The sequence below is a fragment of the Prionailurus bengalensis genome, chromosome E3, assembly GCF_016509475.1.
Source record: "Prionailurus bengalensis isolate Pbe53 chromosome E3, Fcat_Pben_1.1_paternal_pri, whole genome shotgun sequence".
Lineage (NCBI taxonomy): Eukaryota > Metazoa > Chordata > Mammalia > Carnivora > Felidae > Prionailurus > Prionailurus bengalensis.
In genome coordinates, this window is record NC_057357.1 from 23,546,539 (window position 1) to 23,574,329 (window position 27,791).

The window sequence follows — 27,791 nt, forward strand, 5'->3', positions numbered from 1 at the left end:
ACACACTCCAAGGACCTTGGGCCAGCCCCCCTGCCTGAGGGCACAGAGAAGACCTTGCCCCAATGTCAACAACTAAGAACAGTTTATTCACAAACAGCACCAGCTCCAGGGCTGGTGCTTCCTCCTGTCTTTGGCACTAGGCAGTGGTTGTCTGGCCTTGATACCTAAGGGCACGTCCTTGGGCCCCAGCCCAGGGGAGTGGGTGAAACCCTGGGCTTGGGGCTTCGGAGGAGTCTTTCTCTTTCAAGACCTGGTGAAAGTGCCGTCAGCCTTCACTTCTGGCTTTCGTCTGGGCGGACGCCATCTCCTCGGCCCCCATCTCTCTCCATAGCAGATGTGGGAGGGGTTTGGGCTGCCGGATCTTTCTCACCTGGATGGCTGAGGGTTGCCGGGCAGGGCCCAAGGGGTCTCCTGCACACACCCAGGCCCCATGTTGTTGTTCAAAGCAGATTTTTAGTCAATGTCTCTGAAAAGCCTAGCCAGAGGGGGTGCCAAGGGTCCCCTCCGTGTGCAGGAGACACGGTCTGAGTTCTCAGACTGTGGCTGGGCTCCTAGCTACATCTCTCTTCCCCTCCCCGCCTCAGGACTCCGCCGGCATCTGGGTGTCTGTGAGCTGGTCAGAGAAGGCCCTCTCCAAACGCAGTGTGTTGTATCTGGGAGGCGGTGTGCCGGGCACCTCGGTGCCTGGGGCTGGAGGCAGGCGCAGCGCGGAGGTGAACGTGGGCAGGTCATCGTCTATATCGAGGCCCAGGTTGTCCTGGCCCTGAGGGCCAGGGGGAGCGTGCCTCCGGGCCCACCATTCCTTAGCTTTATGCCACTGGCGGCGGGCAATGATGGAGAAAGAGTCAATAAAGAAGACCTCAATGATCTCAATGACACAGACGACGGAGCAGCTCATCCACAGGCCCAACTGGCCACCGAAGTTGGACAGAAGCATCTCGATCTGCGAGGGAGGTCAAGCCACACCATTAAGAGGGCCCCTCCACCCAAGTTGGCCTCATGTAGGGACCCCAGTTCCCAAGGGAGCCCCAGGCAAGTCCTGGCCCTGAATGGATTTGGAGGAAGAAGTGGGCAGGCTTCCTGTCCCCTCTTCCTCTGCCTTATCTGATCCAAGTCCTGGCTGGCCTGTGGTGGCCCTGCCAGCTCCGGCTGTATCCCTAGCATCTAACTCTGCTCCCTGAGACAAGGCAGATGGGCACATTTGCGGACCCCAGGCAGGTCCCAGAAAGAAGCCACTCACACTGTTGGCAGGGCTCTCCATGATGGATCTCTGGTTCAGGTCTTTGTAGAATATCAAGAGTTTGGCCAAGTCCGTCCTGGAGAAATTCCAACAGGCAGGGCCCAGGTGAGTCAGGTGCCTTTGCATCTACCAGATGACCAGCCCTTCAGTGTGGCTGTCTCCCTCCTTCCCAGACTCCAGCATGGCCCAGGCTCTGAGCTCCAGAGGAATCTTAGAACCTGGCTCCTGGGGCTCCTTCTGCACCCTAGAGCACATCTCCAGCCTGGGCCTGGTTGCTTAGGCCCTTCATTCACTCAAAAACCATTTCCCAACCAGCCTGAGTCAGTCCACCCAGCTGTATATTCCCATAGCACCCTGTTCTTCATCAAGCCCTGATATTGCGATTGTTTGATTACAATCTCAAATATGTATAGGAGACATGCAAGTAATACAAATGAGCGAGGTAGGCTGGGCATAACATAATAATGATAACGACCATAATAACAGCCAGCGTTTATTGGACACTTCCTGTGTTGCCAAGCACCGTTCCAAGTGCCTTATATGAATTAACTTGTTGAATGCTCGCGACAACCCTATGTCGTTATGTTTTAATTATCCCCATTTTACAGATGTGGAAACTAAGACACGGATTGGTTAACTAACTTGCCCAAGACCACACCACTCACAAACGGGCATATCCAGTATTCAGAACTAGAGAAATCTGGCTTCAAAGTTCATGCTGTTAGCTGCTGCACAAAATTGCCTCCTGGTGGGACTACGGCAAGTGTGTCCACGCTTATTCCAAAGGGGCAGCTATGACTCAACTCTTTAGTTCTACACAAGCATGGAGGTTTGCTGTTCCTGGAACTTCTGATCTTTCAAGGAAAGCTGGAAGTAATGGGTTGCTTTCATGGGGCTATATTTGGTCTAGGGGTCACTGGCTTGCAATGCTTGCTTTCAGAGTTTGCAATTACTTGGTCAAAGTCGACCTTTATGACTAGACTGTCAGCACCTTGGGGACGGAGATCATGTCTGCTCGGTCGTCATGATGCCCCCAGCACCACATACAGCACCTGGTACCTAGTGGATATGCAATAAATGTTGGAGGCTCGACTAACCTCCACTGTGGAGATGGGAAGGGCCCAGAAAGAGGTGAGGTCACATGGTAATTCCCCCATCCTCTCCCACCTTCATCTCCATCCCCTGAGGTCCCTGAACTCTGGCCCAGCTGATTTTTGCTAAAGCTCTCTTGGAAGTGAATGTTGATGTGGAAAATTTAAGCAGGATTTAGAAGCTGCATGGAGTATTTTCAGAGGAGTATTTTTCCAAGCAGGTCAAGATACGTCAGGAAGCCATGAAATAAATTTCCTAGGCCATGACCAAAACCCTTTGACAAAGGGAAACAGAATAGGAAATATCAGATTGCAGCCCCAGAGATGTTCAAACTCTTTGTCAACTGATATGGGCACTAATCACTGAGAATGGCGTCATGATTGTTGAAATGGATGTAAACAGTTGGTTTGGCTATACCAGTTTGCACAGTCTGAAAATCAGCCCGAATGCTTTGTACACCAGTAGCAAGTGCTGTTACATGAGACTTTTATCTCATTTATCTATTCAATGGGCCACAATGGAAAACTATTTTCATAATGTGGGTCACAGCCAAAACATTTGAGAGCCCCAGGCCTAGAGTGGGATCTGGCTCCTGACATGAGCTTGATCAATATTTGTTCAATAAAGGAATGAGTGAATGAAAAAGAGAGGGGTTGGCAGTGAGGAAGCAAGTAAGGAGGCTGAGGCCCAGGGCCAGCGCAGGCAGAGGAAACAGGGTGGGGTCTGCTTACTTGTTGAGTTTTTTCTTTATTTGCTGGCCTTGGTCCCAAGTGAGAACGGGCAGCAACCATTTCTGTGATGGAGAAATAAGGAGTGACCTGGGGATGCCTGGAAAGGCCAGGGCCAGCCCGTATGCCTCCCCTCTTGGCTTCAGCCCCCCAACCTGGCCTTCCCTGTGGATCTCTCCTGAGTCCAGAGGACACAGGCAGGACATTGGGCTCCAGGATGAGAACGTGAGGGGAAAGATGGAGAAGATTAACTTACCTCAGAAACCTCAGATGGCCACTGTGCCAGACTGGTTGTCAGTGTCCACTCCTTAAAGCTAAGGGGAGAAGGGTACGGAGTGAGTATGGCTGGCCTGGCCTGGCCTGGCCCAGCCCCACGGGCTCCATCCTTCCAGCCCACTCACCTGCAGGCTTCCCGGCATACCGACTGGCAGCCCAGCTCTTCCCGGACAAAGGCCTGATGCAGCTGGTAGTAGCAATACACTGGGGGACAGGGCAGAGGGCAGTGTGAGCTGTGGGGCCATAGCGTCCTTCCTGGGAGTCACCAGTGGTGCCTCCCTAGGACCCCTTTTCATGATTTTGCTCCCATTTTCTAAAATTTCTTTTAATGTTTATTTTTGAGAGAGAAAGAGAGATAGAATGTGAGCAGGGGAGGTGCAGAGAGAGAGAGAGAGAGACAGACAGAGACAGAGAATCCGAAGCAGGCTCCAGGCTCTGAGCTGTCAGCACAGACCCTGACCTGAGTCTCGAACCCATGAACCTAAGCCGAAGTCGGACGCTTAACCAACAGAGCCAACCAGGTGCCCCTCTGCTCCCATTTTCTACAAACACTGGTTTTCTAGAAACAAATGCTGCTTTGTCATATTGAGAGACAGAATACTGTGGAGGTTAAGGGCATATGTTGGGGGGGTCAGCAGCCCTTGCTTTGAGTCTAACTCCATTACCCCCTGGCTGTGTGACCTTGGAGAAGTTGCTTAACCATACTGAGCCTCAGTTATCTGTTCTGTGAAAAGGTACCACCAATAGTTCCCGTCTCCTGGAGTTGATAGAGGTGGCCAACATCTTAGCACAGGTTGGGGTGCAGCATTTGGTCCTAACTGGAAAGTCGAATTCAAGCCAGGCTTGGGGACAGGAGTAAAACTTTTGCCTAACATCTCTCTACCGATGGCTCCTTCCCGCAAAAGGCCAAAGCACAGGCTGGTGCTGGGGCTGGGCTGACTCCACCCCCCGGGGGCGGGTCTCACTTACTCCAGTTGGGGTGCTGCTGGTAGTTGCAGTAGTTGGCTGCTGGAGGTAGCGGCTGGCTATACTGGGCGCACCCACATTTCTCCACCATCTTTGTCTGGAAGCATGAGTGAAGGCAGATCTGAAAAATGAAACCCAGGGATTCTCTTTAATCTCCTTGCACATGGATGCCAGAGAGCTCCCTCCCTACGCATCCCTCATCCAGAGGGTCAGCTTCCCACAGCCTTGGCAGACGGCATTAATGTGCCCCTCGTGACACAGTGGACTGGGCCAGGGCTGGCCTGACTCCAAAGGGACCAGGGTAGGGCAGTTATTGAGAATTCAGGTGAACTGAGATGGGGTGAACGGGGTGAGCTGGGGCTGCGGCTGGGGATGGACCCTTTCCAATCGCGTGAGTGGGGGACATTGAAATGGATGCCGAGAAACAGAGAAACACAGTCCCCAAATTTTCTATTTTCGGGTCCCGTCCTTCCATGTTTGGGGGTCTTTGGGGATCAGAAGCTACTGCAATATCCACAAAGCTTATAGCATAAAAGCTCATGGCAAAGGCTCCGAAGGCAGGCTGCTTCAGCTCAAATCCCACATTTGCCATGTCCCAGCTACGTGTATAAGGGTTAGGGTTAGGGTTAGGGTTATGTGTATAAGGCATGTCCCAGCTATGTGTATAAGGCATGCTTGCTTGTGTAAGGGAAGTTCCTTAACTTCTCTGATGTTCTGGTTTCTTCACTGTTGAGATAAGTAAAACAATACCTACTTCATGAGGTTGTTGTGAGCAGGAAATGAATGGATGGCTATATGTAAAGTGTTTGCACATGGTAGCCTCTCACTAAATATTATCCAGGAGCGTCTTTCCAATGAGCTGAGCTGAACTTTCCTTTCCTTTCCTTTCCTTTCCTTTCCTTTCCTTTCCCTGTCTTACATTCAGTTTGACTGCATTTCTACTATAAGCAGACATTCTCCAACTCAAAGTCTCTTTCCACTTAGCGTCCTTACCACCTCTAAGCTCAGCTCTGATGTAAGCTAGAGGACCCGGTGCTCAGGAGCACCTGGTCTTTTTATTCTACTGGATTGATTTTCATGAACTCTGAGCATCCCAGTAGAAGAGGAACTACAGACTTCCAGAATGTAAGAAGGCAGAACAGATGATCGCACTAGAGGGTTGAAAACTCAAATGCTCATGGGAGCTGCTGATACGAGTAATACACTAGAGGCTGGTGGGGACCATGGGGAATGAAAACACATGCCTTCTTTAACGGGGCCACTCCACCCATTGTTTACATTTCAGGAATATGGGCCCAAAGTGGCCAGTTCTTGTTTTTCAAGAGAAGCTGGAAATCTGGGTTTTCTTATGAAATTCCCTGGCTTCTAAACACCATCCAGGCTGGAAAAACTAGGTGTGCAGCCTGGAAGGGGCCTGGGGGCTGCCATTTAGGAGCCCCTGATCCAATCCAACCTCCCCTTGTGATTGCTGAGGATGGCATCACTTGTCCAAGGGCATCAGCGAGTGGAGGGCATGAGTGGGCCCATAGGCTAGGCTCCTGACTCCTCAGCCAGTGCCTCTCCCAGACTGTTTCTCTCCTGCCCCTCACTTGCCAAGGCCTATTTAGGAAGCAGGCCTGTCTCATCTGTACATTGTGTTCCAGGCAAACCTCAAGCAATCAGTTCAGCTCTGGTTACAGATGGATTGAAGAGGACTAGAACCAGCTGGCATCGTTTGTTCTTGAGATCTTTGGATGAACCCCAGGAATTATCACTACAGTTCCTGGTCTGAGACACACCCGGTTATATATAACTGTCTCCTATGTCCAGGCCACAGCCCAGGGCTGAGCGGCCTCTCCTGCCCGTACCTGGAGGGAGTATGCAGCATTGTAGATATTACTGATCGGCACGTCACTCCCGTCCTCTGTGCACTGGCTGTAGGGTTCACTCAGCTTGAAGGACTCCGTCTGTAATCACAACAGCACACATTCAGCCCTACCCTGCCCCAGGACCCAGACAGGCTGAGCTTGCATGTAGGCATTCATTTAGTAAATATTTATTAAGCACCCACTAGGTGCCTGGTGCTTTTCTAGGCACTGTGGGCTCAACAATGATAAAAGTAGACACACTCCCTGCTCTTATGGAGCTTACTTCCTAGTGGGGTAGATAGATGGTCAAAAGGAATAAATGCATAACTTTGGATAATTGTGGCTAGTGATCATTGAAACTGGGAAGGGAGATTGGAGGGCTTGGGGAGGAAGGGTACAGTGTTTCCAGGAGTGATTGGGGAAGATGTCTTTGAGAAAGGGACCTGTTGGCTCAACAAGGAATGGCAAGAAAGAGCTGGATTTGCTACGAAGTGGGAGACGGGGTTAAGGCAGAAGAAGCAGCGAAGGCTGAGGGGGGACAGGGCCAGGGTGGCTGGAATGTAGCACAAGAAAGGTGAAACCAGAGAAAGGCCAAGGCCAAATCATGGCAGCCTCCTATGCCATGCTGGGAAATCTGGATTTGGTTTTCAAAATGGTAGTAAGCCAATGGAGAATCCAGGGAGTGGGCAGGAGGAACAGGGCAAAAAAAAAAAAAAAAAAAAAAAAGACAAGCAGTGACTGTGTGCTACATGGGATTCTCCTCCCAGTGAAAGACCCATTTCCTACCCTCTTGTCTTCTGGTCCCAGAAGTTGACTTGAAAAAATTGAGTTTCTTAGAGAGGGCCAAGGAATGCCCAAGAGAGTAGAATGATACCATGGTCCAAGGAGGTAAGAGAATTGTAACTCACAGCTCAAATACCTTATTAAATTATGTTTTCTTGTGGTGTACTAAGTTTGGCTCTAGCTTAATATTTGTCACTGCAAATAAACAATCCAGACAAGCCAATTAAAAAACAAAAAAAGGATAATGTCACTCCCAAGGGGAAATGATAATTAAATATAAATTGTGACCAGCTTATAGCCAGGTTCCTTGTCTGTTTGTCTGTTTGTTTTCTGGGAGTGGGAGAAAAGGGGAAATGGATGGCAGATTTGTGAGAGGGTAAAAGAAATCTTTTTTCTTTTAAGAGTGGCCAGACAGAAAGATAACTGGGGGGTGGAGGAGGGAAGAATCAAGAAGTTTGACACAGGTAGAAAACACAGACATCTCAAGTGGCTGTCATCTCTTTGTTTGTATTGTAATCCATCTGCTTGCTGACCATTACTCTCCCTCAATTAGCTACAGGTACCTCAAGGGCAATTAACAGTACACATTTTAAAACATTTAAACAACAGAAGCAAAGGGGAAAGTAACAGGCTGGTCTCCTCTCTTCCCTAGGAGAGGAGCAGAGCTAATCTCAGATATACAGACAGGCGGACAGGCAGACATGCACTCACACATTCTCTTTGCCCTGCAATCTCTCCTTCTCACTAACGATAAAGTGTGGGCCTCTTTCCGTGTCAGTACAGAATAAACAGACGTACTTCATTCCTCCAAATAGCTGGGTGGCTAACAGATCCAGAGCCTCTAGAACATGCCAGGGCTGGCTGGGCCTTGGGGTACAGAGATGCTGACAGTGGCTTCCCTTGAGGGCAGCTTAACTCCATGCCAACCCCCTGAGCTTCTGGAAGTAGCAGGCTTCCTGGGCAGATGTTTCTTCAAGCCCCTGGGTCACGCTGAGCTGTCCACAGAGCTCAGCGTGGCAGCTATAGGCTCTACCTGCCTGGGGAGTTGGGGGGGTTGAGTACAAGACCCCAGCATCTAGGTGACAGGATCTGTCTACTTGAGTAAGCTATGAGCAGCTGGCAAAAGTGGCTGGGGCTCACATTAAAAAAATTTTTTTTAAATAAGTAAAAGGGCACCCGGGTGGCTCAGTTGGTTGAGCATCTGATATGGTATCAGGTCATGACCTCACCACTCCTGAGTTCGAGCCGGGCTCTGTGCTGACAGGTCAGCACGGAGACTGGAGCCTGCTTCAGATTCTGTGTCTCCCTCCCACCCCCCCACCACCACTTATGCTCTTTCTCTGTCTCGAAAGTAAATAAACATTAAAAAAATAAAAAATAATAAAAGTGGATGGGGCTCCTTTTACTTTGAGGACCAGCCCATGGGTCACTTCCAGAAAGCTGATTGAGAGAAATTGTCTTTTGAATTTTCATGCTTTTGAGTCCTCAGAGTCCTTGTACTCTGTAATGATGCTTATTGAACTCAGAGCCCCTGGGTTATTTAGATTGCTTCCTAAAGCAACAGGGGGGTGGGGGAGTAGGGAGGTAGGGCAGATGGGGCCAGCACTCCAGTGCTCACTCTTTTGCTCTCTTGCTCTCCCTCCCTCTCCCTCCCTCCCTTTCTCTCTCCCCTCCACCATCAGCTTTTCAGAACTGATCTGTCCCTAACCTCTAGAGACACAAAAATGAGAATGGGTAGATATGTATGTGAATGCAAGCTTTGTGTATACAAGTGTGAGTAGGCACACATGTCAGTGCATACATGTATACAGGTCGAGATGTGTGTATTGCGTGCATGCATGGGTATATGTAGGCGTGATTAAGTGTATGTGAGTATATGTGTGGGCAACAGGGCCCATTTTTATCAAACCAGATCTTATCTGCTTCCTTCATAGAAGCCTGGCGGGGGGGTGGGCATCTTCAGAGGAGTCCTCAGCTCACCTCTTTAAAGGTATGAACTGTGCCGCAGAATAGCCCAGGTGGCAGTATGATACCCTAGATGGAATTAAGGGTGGTTTAACTTTCTTTTTGCTTTTGTTCTGTTTTTACACTGTAATATATTCTAAAATTTATTTGTGTATGGCAAAATTTATACTTTTAATCAATTGAGAAAAAATAATTACTCAATATATGAAGTTAGGGCTACTGTTATCTCTTTGGAGGAAGCAGTGAATTCTATCTCTACTTTACATCCTGCAGAAAAAACATTCTAGTGGGTTAAAGTATCAAATGAAATAATAAAATAACTAGAAGGTAACTCAGTATTTGATCTCAGGGAGGGAAAATCCTCAATAAACATAATGACTAAAGAAGAAAACAAAGATTTTGAATATCTAAACATTTGATGTGTTTGCATATGAAACAGTAGATAAAGAAAACTAAAAGGCAAGCACAAACCAGGAAAGATATTTCCAACACAAGTGGCAAATAACTACTACTCTTTCTATATAGATGGAAGAGATCAACATCTCATAAAGGAGGAAAGTGTCACTAAAGACAAGAAAAAACTTTCTAACTTCTCTTTTTGCTCCAAACTTATTTTCCCTTCACTTCATATCTCTTTTCTTAAAAAAAAAAAAGTACAGTAATAGCTGACATTTTTAGAGCACTTCTTACATACGAAGCACTGTTTCAAGTGTTTCACATGAATCAACTTGCTGAATTCTCACCGGCCTATAAAGTAACAGTATTATTATCATCCCCATTTCACAGATGAGGTAACTGAGACATGGAGATTATGCAACCAAAGTGCAAAGTGGGGGTAGGGGCAGAGAGAGAGGGAGATATTGAGAATCCCAAACAGCCTCCAAAATGTCAGCCCAGAGTCTGACGCAGGGCTTAAAGTCACAAACCGTGAGATCATGACCTGAGCTGAAATCAAGAGTCAGACGCTTACCTGACTGAGCCACCCAGGCTCTTAGCAAAGCCTGGCACTTAATCCCTGTTACACATATGCTTGTGAAAAGAAATGTGCATGTGTTTTAAGATAAAAATGCACAGTAGGGTTTGCAATGACAGTGAAGTCTCCCCTCTCTCCAGGACCTAGCTCCATACCACCCCAGGTGAGTTGTCTACCCTTGCCCACTTCCTCATCTCCCATTCATGATCCAGCTCATTGTGCTCTGGTTTCTGTTCCACTCCTTCCGCTGAAAACTGCTCTGGCAAAGAATGCCCGTGATCTCTTGGTTGCCAAACCCAGAGAGCACCTTTTGCCCTTTATCTTGATTGACCTCTCAACTGTATTTGGTGCTTTGGCTCACACGTTCCTTGAAACTCTCTTCTTTGATTTATCTGACACCAGTTCTTTCTGGCTTCTGTTCCTCATCCTCTGCCTCTATTTCTCCAGTTTTGTTCTGCTCAGCCCTTAAACATTTACATTTTGTTAGGTCTTCGTGATGGCATTTATTTCCCAGGATGGAATTATGCTAGATGCCCACCCCACCCCTCACCTCAGTTTTTCTCCTGAGCTCCAGGCTCATAGCATCTGTGGACATTTTCACCTTGATTTCCCAGAGGCACAGCAACTTGGGTATATCCCAAACCGAAGTGGTCATCTTCCCCACAAGCTTATCCCTCTTGTATTCCCTAATTCTGAGCCTGGCACCTCCAACCACCCCACTGCCTAAGCCAAAACCTAAATATCAATCTAACTTTCCCCTGTCCTTTCCTCACTGACCTTGGTTGTCAAGCCCTGTTGCTTCCATGCTTTAGTATCTCAAATCTATTCACTTATGCTCATCCCCACAGCCATTGCTTCAGCTAAGGTCCTCATCATTTCTTTCTGGAATTATTGTAAATGTGCTGCTTCCGGTATCTTGATTACTTCATCTCGATTACACTTTAGCCAAAGAGACTTCTCAAAAAGTTTCACTACTCAGCTTAAAATCCTTCCTGTGATCCCTTTGCAATTGCTTTGCCTTTTGTTTGGGCTAGCCCTTCCAGAAACTATTTCCCTGACATTTGTCCTTCAAGAATCCATCAGCTAGGAAACTTTAACCAACAGCTGCTGTCTGGGCTCCCATTCATCTGTATATCCATCCATACATACATCTATCCACCCAACATTTTTTTTTAAATTTTTTAAATCTTTATTTATTTTTGGGAGAGAGAGAGAGAGAGAGAGGGAGAGAGTGTGAGCAGGCGAGGGGCAGACAGAGAGGGAGAAGCAGGCTCCAGGCTCTGAGCTCTCAACATAGAGCCCGATGTGGAGCTTGAACCCATGAACCGTGAGATCACGACCTGAGCCAAAGTCGGACGCTTAACCGCCTGAGCCACCCAGGTGCCCCTCTACCCAACATTATTTACTGAGTATCTATGTTCTAAGAACTGGGTCTGGTAACAAGACAGAGAATGTCTCTGTTCCTACGGAGCTGGGAACTGTATTGCAGAGCTGTGTTGTCTTAAAGGTAAGATATTTTGAAGGTAGATACTCTGTTGTATTCACTTCTGAATTTCCAGTACTTTGGACACACAGCCCTTCAATGAATGGAGGAAAAATTTTTAACCAACTGCCTAACCAACTGACTGAGTCTACCAGCTTAACATGCCTATCCAACAAAATAAACAAACAAATAAGAAAGGAAGGAAGTCTAGTTTGTTTGGACTTATTCTTAGTGACCCCCTGCTGACCTCTTAATAATCCCTAAGATCACTTTTTGTTGTTCCAAATGCTCATAAATCAGCAAGAGAGCTGACTGACCTTGCTCTGTGGCTTTGATTTTATACATCTCAAATTAGGTGTAGCAGAAAACCCACCCATGTCTTTGTTTACCCACCATTGTTAAAGAAAACATTTGTTTAACAAGGTGGTGGGTATTTCTAAGCTCACAGAAGAAAATCAGAGGGCAGGGGTGCCTGGTGGCTCAGTTGGTTAAGCGTCCAACTCTTGATTTCAGCTCAGGTCATGGTTTATGAGTTCAAGCCTCTTATCAGGCTCTGCGCTGACAGTGTGGAGCCCACTTGGGATTCTCTCTCCCTCCCTCTCTCTCTACCCCTCCCCTGCTTGTGCTCTCTTTCTCTCAAAATACTTAAAATAATACTCAAATAAACTTAAAAAAGAATATATATATATTTATATGTTACTATATATGTAAAGAAAATCAGAGGGCAGAATTCCTTAGTTCTTGTACTTTTTTAAGCTCTCAATCCTCTCCTCCAAGTCTGCAGACACTGTGAGGGGCAGAAGGGAAGAAGGGGGCAAAAGGATAGTTAATAAACATGTGTTAATGGATAGGATGTACTGCAAATCCCAAGTCCTTATTCAGGATGCAGATAAGCATGGGAAATATTAGATGAAAATGTCAACTATTCTGATTAGGGGGTTTTGCAATCCCAGTAAATAGAGGAATCAATGACCCAGACCCTTAAGGGATTCCCTAAAGTCTTTTCAAGCCACAGTGTCATAGATTGCGCTCAAGATTATTTGGGGGGTAGGGGAGAGACAATCAGTATTCACACAGTCTGAGTTGGTACTCAACACTTCTCATGTTGAAACAAACTTCTCACATTGGAACAAAGCCCCTAAACAACATGGCTCCTGAGAGCACTCAGGTTCCAGGAAACCATCCTGATGGTTTTTTGTTTTTTTTTCCCCCAGGATTGTCCCTTTGATGGGACACTGAAGCCACAGATTTCATCTGGAATATCACCATGCCAGTTCATAATCTCAGCTGTCTCAGCTTAAATATTGCTTTCTCAAGAAATCACCCCTGGAACTCCCCATTTCCCTCATTAAAAAAAAGCTTTAGGTCAGCCATCTCCCTGATATGTTCTCATGCATCCTGCATTTCTCCTTGTTAGTACTGATGATTACAATTAATGACTTTTCCAATTTTTTTCTGTTATTGGTCCTCTCTGCTGGACTCTAAGGTCTAACAGGATAACGACCACGTCTTCCACTCTGATGTGGTCCCTGTGTCCACCACATAATGGCATGCAGAAAATAGCCTGCTGAATGGACAAGTAATGGATGGATATACAAGCCCCAGTGCTCACTATGTCACTTTATAACCCAGGACAAAGCCATCATTTATGGCTGTGCTAAAGCTTTTGTCATTCTAGCTTCACTCTCGCTTAGGAAGACACACTTCGCTTCTCCTCTCATGATGAACTACTCAACTTTCTAAAGCTGAGGTTCCTGAGTTTGCTGCCTCTTGGAATAATCACTGGAGTTTGGTAAACACACAGATCTTGGGCTCATCTCCCAGAGATTCTGAATCAGTGGATCTGAGTCTGTTGATCAGTCAGGTTTGGTAACCACGGCTCTGGAGGACAGGTTTACGAGGAATGGAGACAAAAGGTGGAGAGTTTACTGGCATAACAAGACCCCAGCCCTGCAAACAAGAAAACTGCATAAGTAGTGGAGTGGCTGCAGGCATTGGCGCACACTCCTTGCCTTGCCCTTCTGCTCCCATTGGGCATGGTTGACTTGGGCATCGGAGTCTGCAGCCCAGATGTGTTTCTGTTGACAGGTATGAGTGTTCTTGGCAGCCAGTGAGGTCAGAGAGTGTCAAAGACTTGAGGAAGAAGAGGGTTCTTGGTAAATAAAGTGAAATTGATGGCTAAATATTGGCTAAATAGAGCTTTGATGGCCCAGTGACTTCCCATTAGTCCTTAAGGAGTGGTTTACATGCCTCATAGACCTTTAAGTGGCCCAGAAAGAAAGGTGTTAATCTGCTCTATTTATATTAGTGACAAACATAGTTAGTGTCTGATGCTTTGCTTCCAACACAGTTCTTGTAAACAAATGCTAGTGTCTGTTTTTGCAATAAGGAAGGTTCCTTCAACTCTTTCCAAAAATGGCATCCTGTGTCCTTTTTCATCAATATAGAAGATACAAAGATAGCCTATAGTATTAACTACTGGAATGATCTTTGCAGGAACTGTTAGAAAATCAAGACTTTGCTTTCTCTTGAAACCAACATGCTGGTCCACAAGCCGCACCTTATTGGTTTTCTTTGGGGAAAAAAAAAAAGAAGTCTGTTCTCCTCGACTCCCCTATAGAAATCAGAATGTTCTCTTACCAGATGCATGCCTATGGAGGTGGCCATTGCCGTCTCGATCTCTGTTCCTATGTCCTCAATGAAGGGGTATTCATCCTGCCGATGCACAATCACCTTAGCCCCAGTGGAGGACACCAGGAAGGGATTGTACTCCTCTTCGTTGATGTACAAGATCACCTGCAGCCCTGAGAGGAGAAGAGGCTGCTGTGGTCAAAGGCTAGTTCAACATTACCTGGTGGTAGTCTACCTCTCCCGCTGCTTTGGGAGTCTCAAAACCAAGATGCAGGTATTTCCAACAAAGTGAAAGGTGTACAGGGCTAGACTGGAAGCTTCATGGAGAAGAGAGGTGGGGGTGGTGGTGCCTGACTTGCTCACTGCTGTGTCCCCCCAAAACAGTGTCACTGCTGCAGTTCTGCTGAGCAATAAAGGAACTACTCCTGGGTCCAAAAACATGCATCTCGACATGGTCCTTTGAGATGAGGGGTTTGGCAGAGCACCCAAACGGACATGCAGTGCTGTGGCTGCTTAAGCCCTTAGAGAAAAGCACTAATGGTGTCTGATCCCTGGCCTAACTCCTCTCCATACTTCACCTCCTACCCCGGCAGGCAGTTCTGTACCCAGCAGCCAGAGGGATCTTTTAAAATTGTAAATCAGATCACTCCCTTGCCCGAAACCCTTCAGTGACATCTCACTGGATACACAGGAAATGCCATAGAATAAAATCTGTAAACTTGACTGTGGCTGTCATGTCTATGATGATGCAGCCCTGCCTGTGTTTCCCTCCTCAGCCCCCTCTCTGCTCTCTCAAGAAGCTCCAAGTACACTGGACTTCTTTCTGTTTCTAGAGCACATCAAATTCATTTCCTTCGCAGGGTTTTTGTACTTGATAGCGCCCGAATGCTCTTCTGTGGACCTTAATATGGTAAGGATCTTCTCACCCCTAACTAACTCTTCCCATGGATGCCTTTCTGGCCTCTTATTTGAAATAAAACCCCCATCCTGACCCCAGCACCCCCTTACCCTTCACTACTTTATTTTTCTCATAGTCCTCATTAGGATTTATAATCAGATAATGTCCATGCGCTTGTTCATTCATTTATTGTCTGTCTCTCCCCACTATCATTCAAGCTCCCTGGAAGCAGAGAGGGCATCTGTTCACCCTAGTGTCTCTGACACGTGGAAGAGAACGTGGCATACAGCAGGCACTCAATAAATGTTTGGTGAAAGAGCAAATGAGCTCGTGGCCTGTATGGATTGACGGAAGAAAACTTGGAGAGTTCATTCTGACTTCTTCCATTTGTAAATAAAGGAATGGAAGCCCAGAGCAGGCAAGGATTTGCTCAAGGTCACACAGCATATGCGCAGCAGAGCCTGGACTCTGCAGCTCTTTGCTCCCAGGTCCCAGACTCCTTCTTTCCACTGAAGTACGTGCCCTGGATTATGGTTTGTTGCAGACTTGGTAAGAGTACAGACTACACAGTAGCAAAGGCTGGGAGTCCATATGAGGTTCTCCTGCCTTTCTTTGTGGGAGCATATTTGTATATCAACTCATGTTCCGTTCGCTTAGGACTTTGCCAGGTCCATCTGTTTCCTGCCTTCACTACAAAAGTCACTGTAGTAAGAGCAGTGGTAATAGTACCGGAGGTCATAACGGTTCTATTGGTGGTGGTGGGAGTAGTAATGGTACCAATAGTAGTAATGATAACACACAACCAGCATTTATTGTGTGTTTCATGTGTGTTAAAGGCTGAATTGTATTCCCCTTCTAATCCATATGTCGAAATCCTACCCCATAATGTGACAGTAATGGAGATAGGGCCTTTAGAGAGCTAATAAAGGTTAAATGAGGTCATAAGGAGGGCCCCAATCCCATAAGGCTGGTGTCCTTACAAGAGGAGGAGATACCAGACCTCCCTCTCTCTCTCTCTCTCTCTCCTTTTCTCTCTCTCTGCCACAGAGAAAAGGCCAGGTGAGGACACAGCAGGAAGGCAGCCGTCTGCAAGCCAGGGAGAGAGATCCCACCAGAAACCAAGTTCACAGCATCTTGACCCTGGGTCCCTAGCCTCCAGAAGGGAAACTAAATAAACGTCTGTTATTTAGGCTACTCAGTCCGTGATATTTTGTTATGCAGCCCGAGCAGACTAATACAGCATGTGCCAGGACTTACTCTAAGCACTTTACATATATGAAGTCCTCTCAGTAACCCCAAAGCAGAGACATTATCATGATTTCCACTGTGTAGATGAAGTGCAATAACTTGGACAGGGTCACACAGTCAGTGGCAGAGCTGTGGGTTTTGGCTGCAGAACGTGTTATCTTAACCAAGATAAAGGTATGTTTGCCTCCCTAATCTCCTGTTTGGCACATCTTGGTTTAAGTCCATCTGAAGTCTGCCTGCCCCACATTACTGCTTGAGCCAGAATGGTTTGCCAGGAGGAGAAACCCCAGTGACGTCACTGTTGCTCTCTCAAAAGTAGAGGAGACATCAAAAAGGAAAACAGACACCAAAAAAAGAAGGAGCCAACATGGATGCTTGATAGAAACAGCACAGCCAAAGGGGAAGTGATGTCCCTGGTTTCTGGCCAGGTGGAGAGATCCCACAATTCTGGAAGGCTCGGGCACTCCAACTGCCCTCCTGCCAGGATGCTCACTGTTGGTGCGGATTTCCTTACCGTATTCACTGCCCCCCATAGAGGTGCTGAGGATAGTCTCATTTTCTCTGTTGTTGAACGTGTAGCAATTCCCATACATTGGATGGTGGAAAAGCGTGAAGTTTCTATAAGGAAGAACACGGGTCAGAAAGAGCTTTGGTGGGAGCTCCCCTCATGCATCTGAGCTAAAGGCTGGATGGGAAGGGTTTACAGGGCCAACTTTCTTTTGTCGACAACAGATAATAGACATGACTTACTTTCTCCACTTTCTGTCTAATAAACCACAAGCAAAGCCCCTCACCCCGGCTGCCACACATTAATGTAGGACTACTCTCTGCTTTGTCCCCCCATCTTAATCCTCCCAGCTCTGTCTCCATCCCAGTGTGACTCTCGTTGTGCCCTATGTCTGCCCCAAATTCCTCTACTCATGAATTTCTCAGCCAACGCTTGACATTTTTCCATTCCAACACCAGGAAATGATCCCAGGAGAAGGAACCACATCACGTGTGTCCTTACACTGACTTTAGAACCTAACGCTTAGGCAGATATGATTCCAATCACTCAGTTTCATAAAGATCAATGTATCTACTAACATATAGAAAGGCTTAGTGTTTAAAAAGGCTGAAGTAAGGCTTTCAGATAGGCAGGAACACTCTAGAATGTCCCATCACTGCTCAGTCACCACCAGGGATCTGGGTGTTATCTTAAAGGCAGAAAAGTTTGAGAGCTCACCCATCTATACATAGACCTTTCTTTCTCTTTCTTTCCTACCTCTCTTTCCTTTGTTTCTTCCTCTGTGCTTGATCAGTGGTTCTCAATTGTTGGTGTGCATGATGGTAGCATGCAAGGTTATACATATACCATCAACCCCTCTGTTTTTATGAGTAACTTAATGAGTTCAAACATACTTTGACTCTATGCCATCTCTATCTTCCTCAGTGACTCCAGAGCCTAGATCCCATGTAAGCTGTTTTCTAAAGGGCAGGGTCAGCGAGAAGAGCATCTTTCACTCCCAAGCCCCACAGCTGAGTTGCAGGTGCAGGCAAGGGACTCGGAGCTCAGAGCCACCAGTCCTCAGAGCTAAGAGGGCAGCCTCCTCTCCTGACCTGGCATCGCAGGACATGCCATCAAAGAAGCAGGTAACCAGCAGCTCCTCAGCAGAGTAGCTCATGTTGATTTTCTTCTCCAGAGGGACCTGTGCCATGATGTTCATGTAGTGCAGCTTATACCACTCCTGGATGGCATTGACCCCTGAGCTGAAGGTGTAGACGGCACATTTGGACGTGTCATTTGAACACTGTGAATAAGAGGAGACAGTAGGCTGAAGCCACTGGCACTACCACTGGCCTTGAGGACGGTAAGGATGAGGACCTAGGACTCTAGACCGGAACAGGAGGGACACCTGAAGCAAGGATGGGCTTCCTCTTACTTCCAAGGGCTGAGAGAGGATCAGCCTCAGGGACCTGGAAGGGTCTGAGAGAAGGACACAGAATCCCACTTGTCATGGCTCCCTGTGACTGCTTACCAGGTGAGAAGAAAAACCGGCTTCTGTAGGGTCTCCAGATACCCAGGCTTTGGTTGATTATTGCTATTGACTTCCTACCCACCTCTAGCCATTTCCTACTGGATCAGCAGTCTAGAAATCTGGATCCTCACCCAGACTTCAACATGATATTTCCACGGGATCTTGGGCAAGGCATGACATCTCCATTATTTCACCTACCAAATGTTAACTAAAATGCCATCCTTAGCTGGGATGACCAGCATTTAAAATATGTAATAATTAGAGCCTTAGAGGGGGCCTGTAGAATGTTCCAGATGTTCTCATCACACTGGGTTTGGAATCTCTCAAAAGGACAGGCATTGAAGGATTGATTTTGCTATCAAGAATAGCCGAGACAGTATCTCGTGAAAAGACCCAGGAAGACTTTGAAAAGTCTTGATGATTAAGGGAAAGGGCCATTTCTCCAGGATTTGTAACTGGTGCTCCAAGGTTTCACAACTGGCAAGCCAAGTATAAGGTACAGAAGAGAGGTCTCATCCTAGTGAGATGCCTGGGGCATGGCGAGGTAGCGTAATTGATTGCCTTTGCCCAGGACACTAATGTAACTCGATTTTGGTGACTGGCTGCTTCCTTAGAGCCCCTTAAATGGGGCTGAGAAGGAGAGAGGAAAAGTCAGGCCACAGCACCTCACAAAGGCAAGTACTGCAGGGAACATTGGGTGTTTCTGTTGTTTATTACCTATTTTCTTCCTTCTGGTATCTGTACCCTAATTTTGCTTTTGTGGAACGTCCTTCCCCCTGTTGGATACAGTCTGATGAGACTGTCCATCATGACACCTCACCCTCTGTTAGGTGACCCGACTCAAACTTGGCCAATCAGATAGTCGCAAGATGGGATCTGAATCCGTCTTTATGGATGGATTAACAAAAAGCCTGAAAATCGTGAAAGCTTATTGAATCCAGCAGCCATATCTGAAATGACCTTTCACCATTTCTTGCCACCTAGATCCCTGGACCTTCCCTAATTTCTGTCCTTTGACAGGCCTCCATGATCTTCTGATTCCTTTCTAAGACTTTTTTTTTTTTTCTGCTTAATATTACCTGAATCAGTTTTAGTTGCTTGCAGAATTTTCACCCTTAACTGGGTGTATTTCTTTGAGCGGGACCATAGGGACAATGGCAAAGGAGAAACCTTCGTGGACCCACCATCTCTAGCCCATCCCATGGCCCCCAGCTGTGAGGACTTGCATCTCACCAGTTGGAATCCCACCACCTCCTTGGACTCGTGGACATGCATGACATCTGATGCCTTGTGAATGATGCTCCCACTGACTTTCCGCTTCCGCCCTGTGAGGAAGTCCCTGGCCTTGCTGGTCTCATCCTGGCTGAACGCCAGCAGTGGGACCAGTTTGAGGAATTTGGGCCGTGTGCCCTCCCAAGCCGAGGTCCAAGACTCTGCCTCTCGGCGTTTTCGAGACTTATTCTCTGGAAAGCCGTACAGGTTCTTCAAGGCCGTTCTAGTCTCCTGTTCCAAATCGGCTAGAAGGTCCCGCACTGCACTGTACCTGCCAAGGGGGGAAGGAGGAGTCAGGGAGAGGGGAGCTCCACTGACAGAGTGCTGGTACCTCTTCCCTCTGTTTCCCATCAGTGTATGTTGGCCTTGGGCCCACTTCTCCCCCGCTTCCTTGGCCAAGGAGGCCTTTTATGATTTGCCCCATCCAAAGTGACTCTTGGCTTGAAAAGTGATGACAGGCTCCCGTGTGACCCTTGTGTGACTTCTCATGGCTTCGTTTATGCCACTACCATCTGCTTGCTCTTGGGGTGTGTTGGTAAGTTTGCCCCGACCAGCATTTCTGGAGTGGTGACTGTCAGGTGCCTCCCATAAACCAGCCACGGTGAGGACAATTACAGTGAGGACAGTAACTGCTAACTGGAAGTGGGTCCAGGGGACCGGCTCTGTCTCCACCTAGCACACTTGCCCCTGCACACTGACTCTTCTCCAATCAGTCCTGGGACAGAAAAGGTAACACTGTCACCTCAATAACCCCAAGGAACAAGAATGATACAGGAATTGACCGCATGAAGCACAGCGCCATCTTCAAATCTCCATAATACCAAGTAGTCCTGGCCTCCCTCCCAACTCCTCCCCTCTCTCCTCTCTCTGCCCCTTGCTCCCTGCATAGACGACACAGCATCATGATTGAGTGTGTAAACTCCAGAGTCAAACTACCTGGGGCCCAGTTCCCCATCCTGGTTCCGGATATGGGACTTGGATAAGTCACCTAGCCTTTTTGTGTCTCAGTTTTCTCATCTGTAAAATGAGATCACTGGAAAGATTCAATGAGTTTATCGTATGTGTGTGTAAACAGTCACTATTAATTTTACTAGCATAATTACATTTGCTAATATTTCACTCCTGCACTACAACTCAACTCCCCTAGGACCGAGACTGTGTTGGGTTGTTCAGTTCTTTGCCCCAGACTCGAGTACAGTGCATGCCAACTTGTAGACACTGAGTAAATGATTATGGTGCAAGTGATAGATGGAAGAAAGGGAGGGGGGGACAAAAAGACTCTGAGGTGGAGAATGAGGCTTAGACCTGATTTTGATTTTGACCAGTTAGTTTCCTTTGACACTCTTCCTCCCTTGCTCCTCCCTGCTCCCCATGCCCACACCTGCTCAGACAAATTCTGCCAGATTCTGACCTGCCTCACAGATCAGTTTTCAATAATCCTGAGCACAGCTCCAGTGACCCATTTAGAACAGGCCCTGTGGCAGACAATAGGGCAGTACCAATGGCTGATCCTGCCCAGAGCCCAGTGATCTCAATTAGTGGGGCTGGATTCACTCAAATGAGGGTTGGGGCAGCTGAGATGCTTCCGGAAGTCACTTGGGTGTCACTTCTGAGTCAGCCTCCAGCTCATGTTTCGGGGACAGTGAGGGTGTGAGTTTAGAGGGCTCAGGGGGAAATGGCTAAGCTAGGCTGTGTGTGCCTATACATACATACCTGTGCGTGTGTGCGTGTGCACGTGCCTGGGGTGGGAGGCTGTGCTAGCACATTCCAGTCCCCACCCCCCAGTGAAACTGACCCTTGCAGACTCCCACTCCTGCACAGCTTGAGCTAGTCCAGCCTCAGAAGCAGCTGATAGATCGACAACTTGGGACAGATTTAGAACCTGGGGGAGGGAGTTTACCAATGTTGGCAGCAAATTCAGATTTCTAAAAAGCCTCCCTGTGGGCTGGCACGTGTCATCTTTGAGTGGGGCTCTGGCCTCCGAGGGGGGCCCGGCCCCCACTCCGTATCCTTGCTCCTGCCGCTTACTTGTAAGGGTTGATGTTGCAGATGGTGACGGCAGGAAAATCCAGCTTCTGGAAGTGGACCTTGATGGAGACGGAGACGGTGTAGAAGGAGGAGATGAGGAGGGCACATTGCCAGAAAATGAGGGCCACGGCCGTCAGCGTGAAGAGAACCCAGAGCAGGCGCCGCAGGCGGCCGCGGGACACCACGATGCGGCGGCAGCCGTGGGTGTTGGTGTTGAGGCAGTACCACCGCATCAGCTCTTTTATGGTAGGTGCCTGGGGCCCCGTCACAGGCAGATTCTTCTTGATTTTGGCTTTGATCTTCTCTCCAGGAGCCATGATGAGGATGGGACTTGAGGGCCAGGCAAGCTGGAGGGGCAGAGAAGAAAAGTGGGTGACCTCACACTCCCTAGCCTCCAGGGACAGGGCAGACTCTGGGGAAACACCAGCCCACATGCCCTCAGAGGCCGTCTTCCTTTTTCCCTCTGTGGGCTGGACAGCCTGCATTCTGAGACCCCGGCCCCCTTTCCAGGATATTTGGGTTTTTGGCCACTGCAGCTACAACAAGGGCTGCTTTCTCCTTGTGCAGCCCCCAGGCCCAGCCGTGTGGGGGCTGGGTGGGGTTTAACCCATGAATCACTGGTTTGAAGGACCTTTCCCCTGGGTGCCTGGAGCAGGAGCCCTCCACACCTCAGCCTCTGCACCTCTCTTATCACGCTCTGCCCTATCTAGAATATGGCCACCTGCACCTTATCGCTTCCTCCCACCTGGCCCCCTGGAGGGCAGCATTCCTATCTCACCTACCCCTGGTGCCTAGCTCAGTATCTGGCACTGAGCAAGTACCCCACCAACATTTTCTGACAGATGCAATCTGTCAAGAGAATTTCTCGGCAGCCAACTTGGATCCTGTTTGGTCCACTCCTAGCCGTGTTTTCCAGGCTTTTCCCCTCCACTTTCCCTACAAGTGGGGTTTCTGTTTCGTTTCTGTTTAACTTCTTCTCTTTACAGTCAAGCATTTGGTGTTTCTAGAGAACCTTATAAACAATGGCCCACAACTATTGGCCACTTAATATTTGCCAGGTACAATGCCCTATTTCCTTGATTCTAAAGTATCACTAATTGGGGGAATACACTGTGACGAGATAACAGCTTTGTTTGGGGGGAAGTGTTGGAAAACAAACTATCACATTCATCAGTGTACATGATGCATTTCACTTACAGAAACTTCACAACATGGAATAACATTCTTTTTAGAAATGAACTAATATATGTGTATTGTGTATTCTATACATTATATACATAAAGAAAGAGTCACTTCATGGTTATATAAAGTTTCATCAGTCTCATAAATATATAAAGTCTCTCTATATACATATAATCCACATAGATTTCATTTTGTGTTTCAACAACCACTACTGTTACCTTCATGTTATAGAGGAGGAGAATGAGCCCAGAGAGGTGGGGTCATTTGTGCAAGACCACACAGCTACTCAGTGGAAGGACTGGATTAGAACCTTGCAGCCTTCACCACCATGGTATAGGCTTTTGAGGGGCCTGGTATTGTGCTGGGTACTGTCTCCTCCCCAAAGAAGAAGGAAAGAGAAGGGATTCTGTGCTATTTATTTATTTTTATTTTTTAATGTTTATTTATTTTTGAGAGAGAGAGAGAGAGAGAGAGAGAGAATAAGTGGGGGAGGGGCAGAGAGAGGGAGACACAGAATCCGAAGCAGGCTCCAGGCTCTGAACTGTCCACACCGAGCCAGCCGCGGGGCTTGAACTAACAAACCACAAGATCTTGACTTGATCTGAAGTCAAATGCTTAGCCGACTGAGCCACCCAGGTGCCTCGGGATCCTGTGCTGTTTAATTTCCAAACTCTAGATAGTCAGTGTCACCACCTCCCAACAGTTGTGAGCACTGGTAAAGGGGGAGGGAAGGTATATGGAAATTCATCCCTCTTTTTTTTTTTTAAGTTTATTTACTTATTTTGAGAGAGAGACAGTGTGAGAGAGAGCACAAGACAGAGAGAGGGAGAATCACAAGCAGGCTGGGCTGTGCAGTCAGCACAGAGCCCGACTCAGGGCTCAATCCCACAAACCGTGAGATCATGACCTGAGATGAAATCAAGAGTTGGACTTCTAACCGACTGAGCCACCTACGCACCCCAGGAAACTATGCCTTCTACACCTGCCGTTGGTGACAGAGGCAGAGTAGGGAATACCTTAATATGGAGTAGGATATGCAAGGTGGTCCCCATGCCCCCAGAGGGCCTGTGTCTGGGCTTTAGTTTGTCCCATCGAGTTCTTCAAGCAGGATTCTGCACTTCAGGAGTTACTTTTTGTCCACCCTGACCCCATGGGGTATTGTCCAAAATTTGGAAGCTGGGGCAAAGCTGGGAGGCTTTCAAGTTTATGATGCTCGTGCGTTACAGGTTTATGATGTAAAGAAAATAAGAGGGCTGGGGGGTGGTGGGCAGCAAGTGAGATGTCCAGAGGCAGGGACCTCCCGCCAACCCCCCCCCCCCCAGACACATATGACCTTACTGGGATGGAGAAAACCTTCTCAACCCTCAAAATTATGCTGTTGGTCTTTTAGCAAGAGGAATGTAATTTATTTTGTTTTGTCATTTAAAGCATTTCCCATCCTCAACTCCTCTTTCACACATTCAAAAGCAAAAAACTTAGCAAGAGTTGTTTTAAAAATCTGGATCCAGGTTCAATTTCCTGTCAAACAAAATGGCCACGCAGGGAAGGTTTTCTCCTCTGCGAATGTTTAGAATTGCAGATGCTGGATACTCCTATCTCTAATTCTCCTTCTTCTCGCTGAAGACAACCCCTGGGGTCCCTCTGCCCCACCAGCTTCTTCTCCAGGACTGACCTTGACTCCAATGGATCAGCCCCCACTGTCAGTGAAACCATAGGTGAGAGAAGGGAACCCATCTGCTCAACACAAAACAGATAAATGTGCACTGAAACAGTGTTACAACTTCAGAGCAGAGTAAGGTCCGGCTGGTTGATCAAACACTATGCCTTTGTGGAAGAATCAATGGCTGACACGGAGCACTCACTCTTTGAAGTACTTTACAGGTATTCACTCATTTCATTTCCACAACAAGCTTCTGAGGTAGGCACCTTCACTTCCCCCCATTATGCAAATGAAATGGAGACACCAAGAGGTTAAGTAGTTTGTCCAAGGTCACACTAGAAAGTGGCCAAGCTGGGATTTGAACTCAGGAGTCCATGCCTTTAACTACTAGCTGTGCTGCTCCCCAACAGTAATAATAATGACAACGATAGCAGCAACAGCAATAATCGCAGCTATCATTTATTGATCCCGTAGGACTCCCTGCATCCTACTCAGCTCTTTTTACATATTACCTTATTTAATGCTCCCTATAATTAGATGAGGTATTAGTACCGTCCCCATTTCACAGAGGGGGAAACTGAAGTGCAGAGTGATTAGGTAACTTGCCCAAGGCCACCCAGATGGCAAGAATTCAAAGGAGTTTTTCAAATTCCAGGGCCACTCATGACAGCGATTCTCTACTGCGCCCCACCACCCCGGAGCTTGCCTATCTCCCATACCCCAGGAAGGGACCCCAAGCCTCAGGCTCTGGGAGTGGGACCCGAGCTCCCCCCTGGCGTCTCTGCAGCCCCTGCCCACCCCGCACAGAGCGACCGCACGCTGTGCTGTGGCAGAAGTCACGTCTGCTGACGCCGCCGGAGAGAATCCAACCAACCCGATTCAAGTGTTTGCTTCTTTCTGCAACCACGGTCATCCCAGAGAAAACATTCCAGAGAGCAAAAGGAACAATCGCGGTCAAGTCTCGCCAAGGCCTGAACAGGTGCTGGGCGGAGAGACAAGGCGAGGCGCGGCCCGGGACCCCCAGAGCCCCGGACCCTGAATAGCCCAGAAATGCCTGTCACCCTAGCTCTGCTTCCCGGGCGACGGCGTGGGCAGACGCCAGAGAGCTGGCTGGACCCGGATTGGCCTGAGAAGGTGTCCCAGCATCCCAGCCACCGGGAGGCAGCCCCGGGCTGATGCCAGCCAGCTCCACCACCGACCGCGCGGACGGCGTCCGAGAAGCCATCGGGCCCCGCGGCCGCTCCGGTGCCTGAAACCCCCGAGCTAGTGCGACCCGACCCGGCTCGGCTCACCTCTCTCAGTTCCGAAGAGTCTGGGGCTCGGGGGTGCGCGATCCGTGCGCGCTCTGTTGTGCTGCCGGTAACAGCGCGAGCATCCCGCCGCTGCCGCGGCCTCCGGCTCTTGTGCGCCAGACCTGGGCCCCGCCCCTGGAACCCCGCCCCCTCGGGGCCGCCCCCACCTGCCCAGGTGTATTCCCCAGGTGGCCCAGGATGTGCCGGCCACGACTCCGCAGCGCCCCCTGTCACCCTGAGGCAGCTCTGCGCCCAGGTGCGTCCTGCACGGTGCCTTGCGGTGGCGAGGTACAGTGCCTGCCGCCTCCCGGAGGCCAACCAGCTCCCTGCATTCCCCCTGGATCTGTGCGGCACCTTCTACCAGCACCTCACAGCGCCTCCTGCCGCCTTGTTACTGCCCGACACCTTCCACTCTGGTCCAGATGGGCGCCCTTCCGCCCCTGCGCCGGGAGAAATCCCAGGCAGCATTTTACCCAAAGCTTCCTCCTGACCTGGATCAGGAAGCTGCTTCAGTGCCCACCTGCGTCTGCCGGTGCCACCTGCCTGAGGCTTTGCAACCAGGCCTCTCCTCCTTTGGTCTCTTCAGTTGCCTTTTTATAGTGACTCACGCAGAAAACTGTAAGAAATGAGCTTAGAAAAATTGCAACCAGAAGGGATCATAGAGACACCTCGATTACAGCCCCTTAGAGTAGGGAAGAAACAGGCCCAGAGAAAGAAAGCAGTCTGTTCTGCAGCGGAACTTCTCAGACTTGAAAGTGCATACCATCACTGTGGATCTCTAATTCAGTAGGCGTGGGGTGGGACTTGAGAATCTGCATTTCTAACTTTCCAGGTGATGATGCCTGTCTTGCTGGTCTAAGAACCACACGTTGAGTACAAGGGCCACTTGCCCAAGTGAGTGGAAACAGGTTCAGTATTTTTAGAGAGCCACTTAAAAAAAACCCTCTAACCCCCTAAGAAAAACCTCAACTGTTATTCTAACAATACATGCTCATTGTAAAGAATTCACATGTTGAAAAGAAATGGAAATCTCTCCTTAATCTGTGACCCCCCCCCCGCTAAATAAGCATGGTTATATATGCATAAACATATTGCAATATATTTAAAATACAAAAATTACATATGCCAAATAATAACTAAACTGGTATAATATTACATAACAAGATTATAGATGAAATGGGATTATGAAATACACACTGTTCTTTAATTTCTTAACTTTGTTTTATATTTTATAGACTTTTACATTCATTTTTTATGTTTTTATTTTTAAGTACTCTCTGCATCCAACATGGAGCTCAAACTCACAGCCTCAAGATCAAGAGTCACATGCTGTACCTACTGAGACAGCCAGGCATCCCTCTTAACTTTGTTTTAATGACAATATACTATACAGGTATATTCTCATTATAAAATAAAGCCAGTAAAGGGAAATATTTCCTTTTGTGATATATTATGGGTAATTTTCCTTGCCACTGTATACATTTACCTAAGTATGCTATGCACATAACTTATTTAATCAATGTATTGGTATATTTTTTTAATTGCCTCTAATTTTTCAGTAGTATAAATTATTCCATAAAATATGTTCATGTACATCTCTGATTATTTCATTGGGACAAATTCTTACTAGTGGGATATTTTTTTCTGTCAGTGTCATTACCCAGTTTAGTTGGCACAACAAAAAGAACAGTTAAGAGAAAAGAGTAGGCTACAAAACAATGTATAGAATAATAGAAAATATATCAAAATGTTAAAAAAAGAGGTTCTCTTTCAGGGTAAATTTACAAGTGATTTTTACTAATCTGTGCTTTCTTGTTTCACTCTCCCTCTCTGTATACATAGATAGAGATATTATGGATATATACATTAAATATATGTAATCACCTGTGACATAAAAATAAGATTTTTTTTAATTTTTAAGTTTATTTATTTTGAGAGAGAGAGCGAGAGAGCACAAGTGGGTTAGGAGCAGAGAGAGAGGGAGAGAGAATTCAAGTAGGCTCTACACTATCAACACAGAGCCTGATGCAGGGCTAGAACTCATAACTGTGAGACCATGACCTGAGCTGAAATCAAGAGTCGGATGCTTAACCAACTGAGACACCTAGGTGCCTCATAATAATAATGTTTTTCTCTTCATCTTCTGGGATCCCTATGATTCTGATGTTGTTCCTTTTAATGAGTCACTGATTTCTCTAATTCTTAAATT

At 47.6% G+C, this 27,791-nt stretch overlaps 1 protein-coding gene across 1 annotated transcript; it reads right to left on the reverse strand.

Moving 5' to 3' along the window:
- Window positions 1-65: 65 nt before the first annotated feature.
- SCNN1G (sodium channel epithelial 1 subunit gamma) lies at window positions 66-25,747 on the reverse strand. The gene is made up of 13 exons (XM_043560297.1): window positions 25,583-25,747; window positions 21,449-21,795; window positions 19,382-19,691; window positions 17,730-17,920; window positions 16,645-16,748; window positions 13,994-14,157; window positions 6,150-6,248; window positions 4,306-4,423; window positions 3,462-3,540; window positions 3,317-3,374; window positions 3,064-3,125; window positions 1,241-1,316; window positions 66-943 (listed from the first exon to the last, which is right to left on the reverse strand). The coding sequence occupies exons 2-13, from the start codon at window positions 21,763-21,765 to the stop codon at window positions 581-583; spliced, it is 1,941 nt and encodes a 646-aa protein (XP_043416232.1). The 5' UTR covers window positions 21,766-21,795; window positions 25,583-25,747; the 3' UTR covers window positions 66-580.
- Window positions 25,748-27,791: the final 2,044 nt, after the last annotated feature.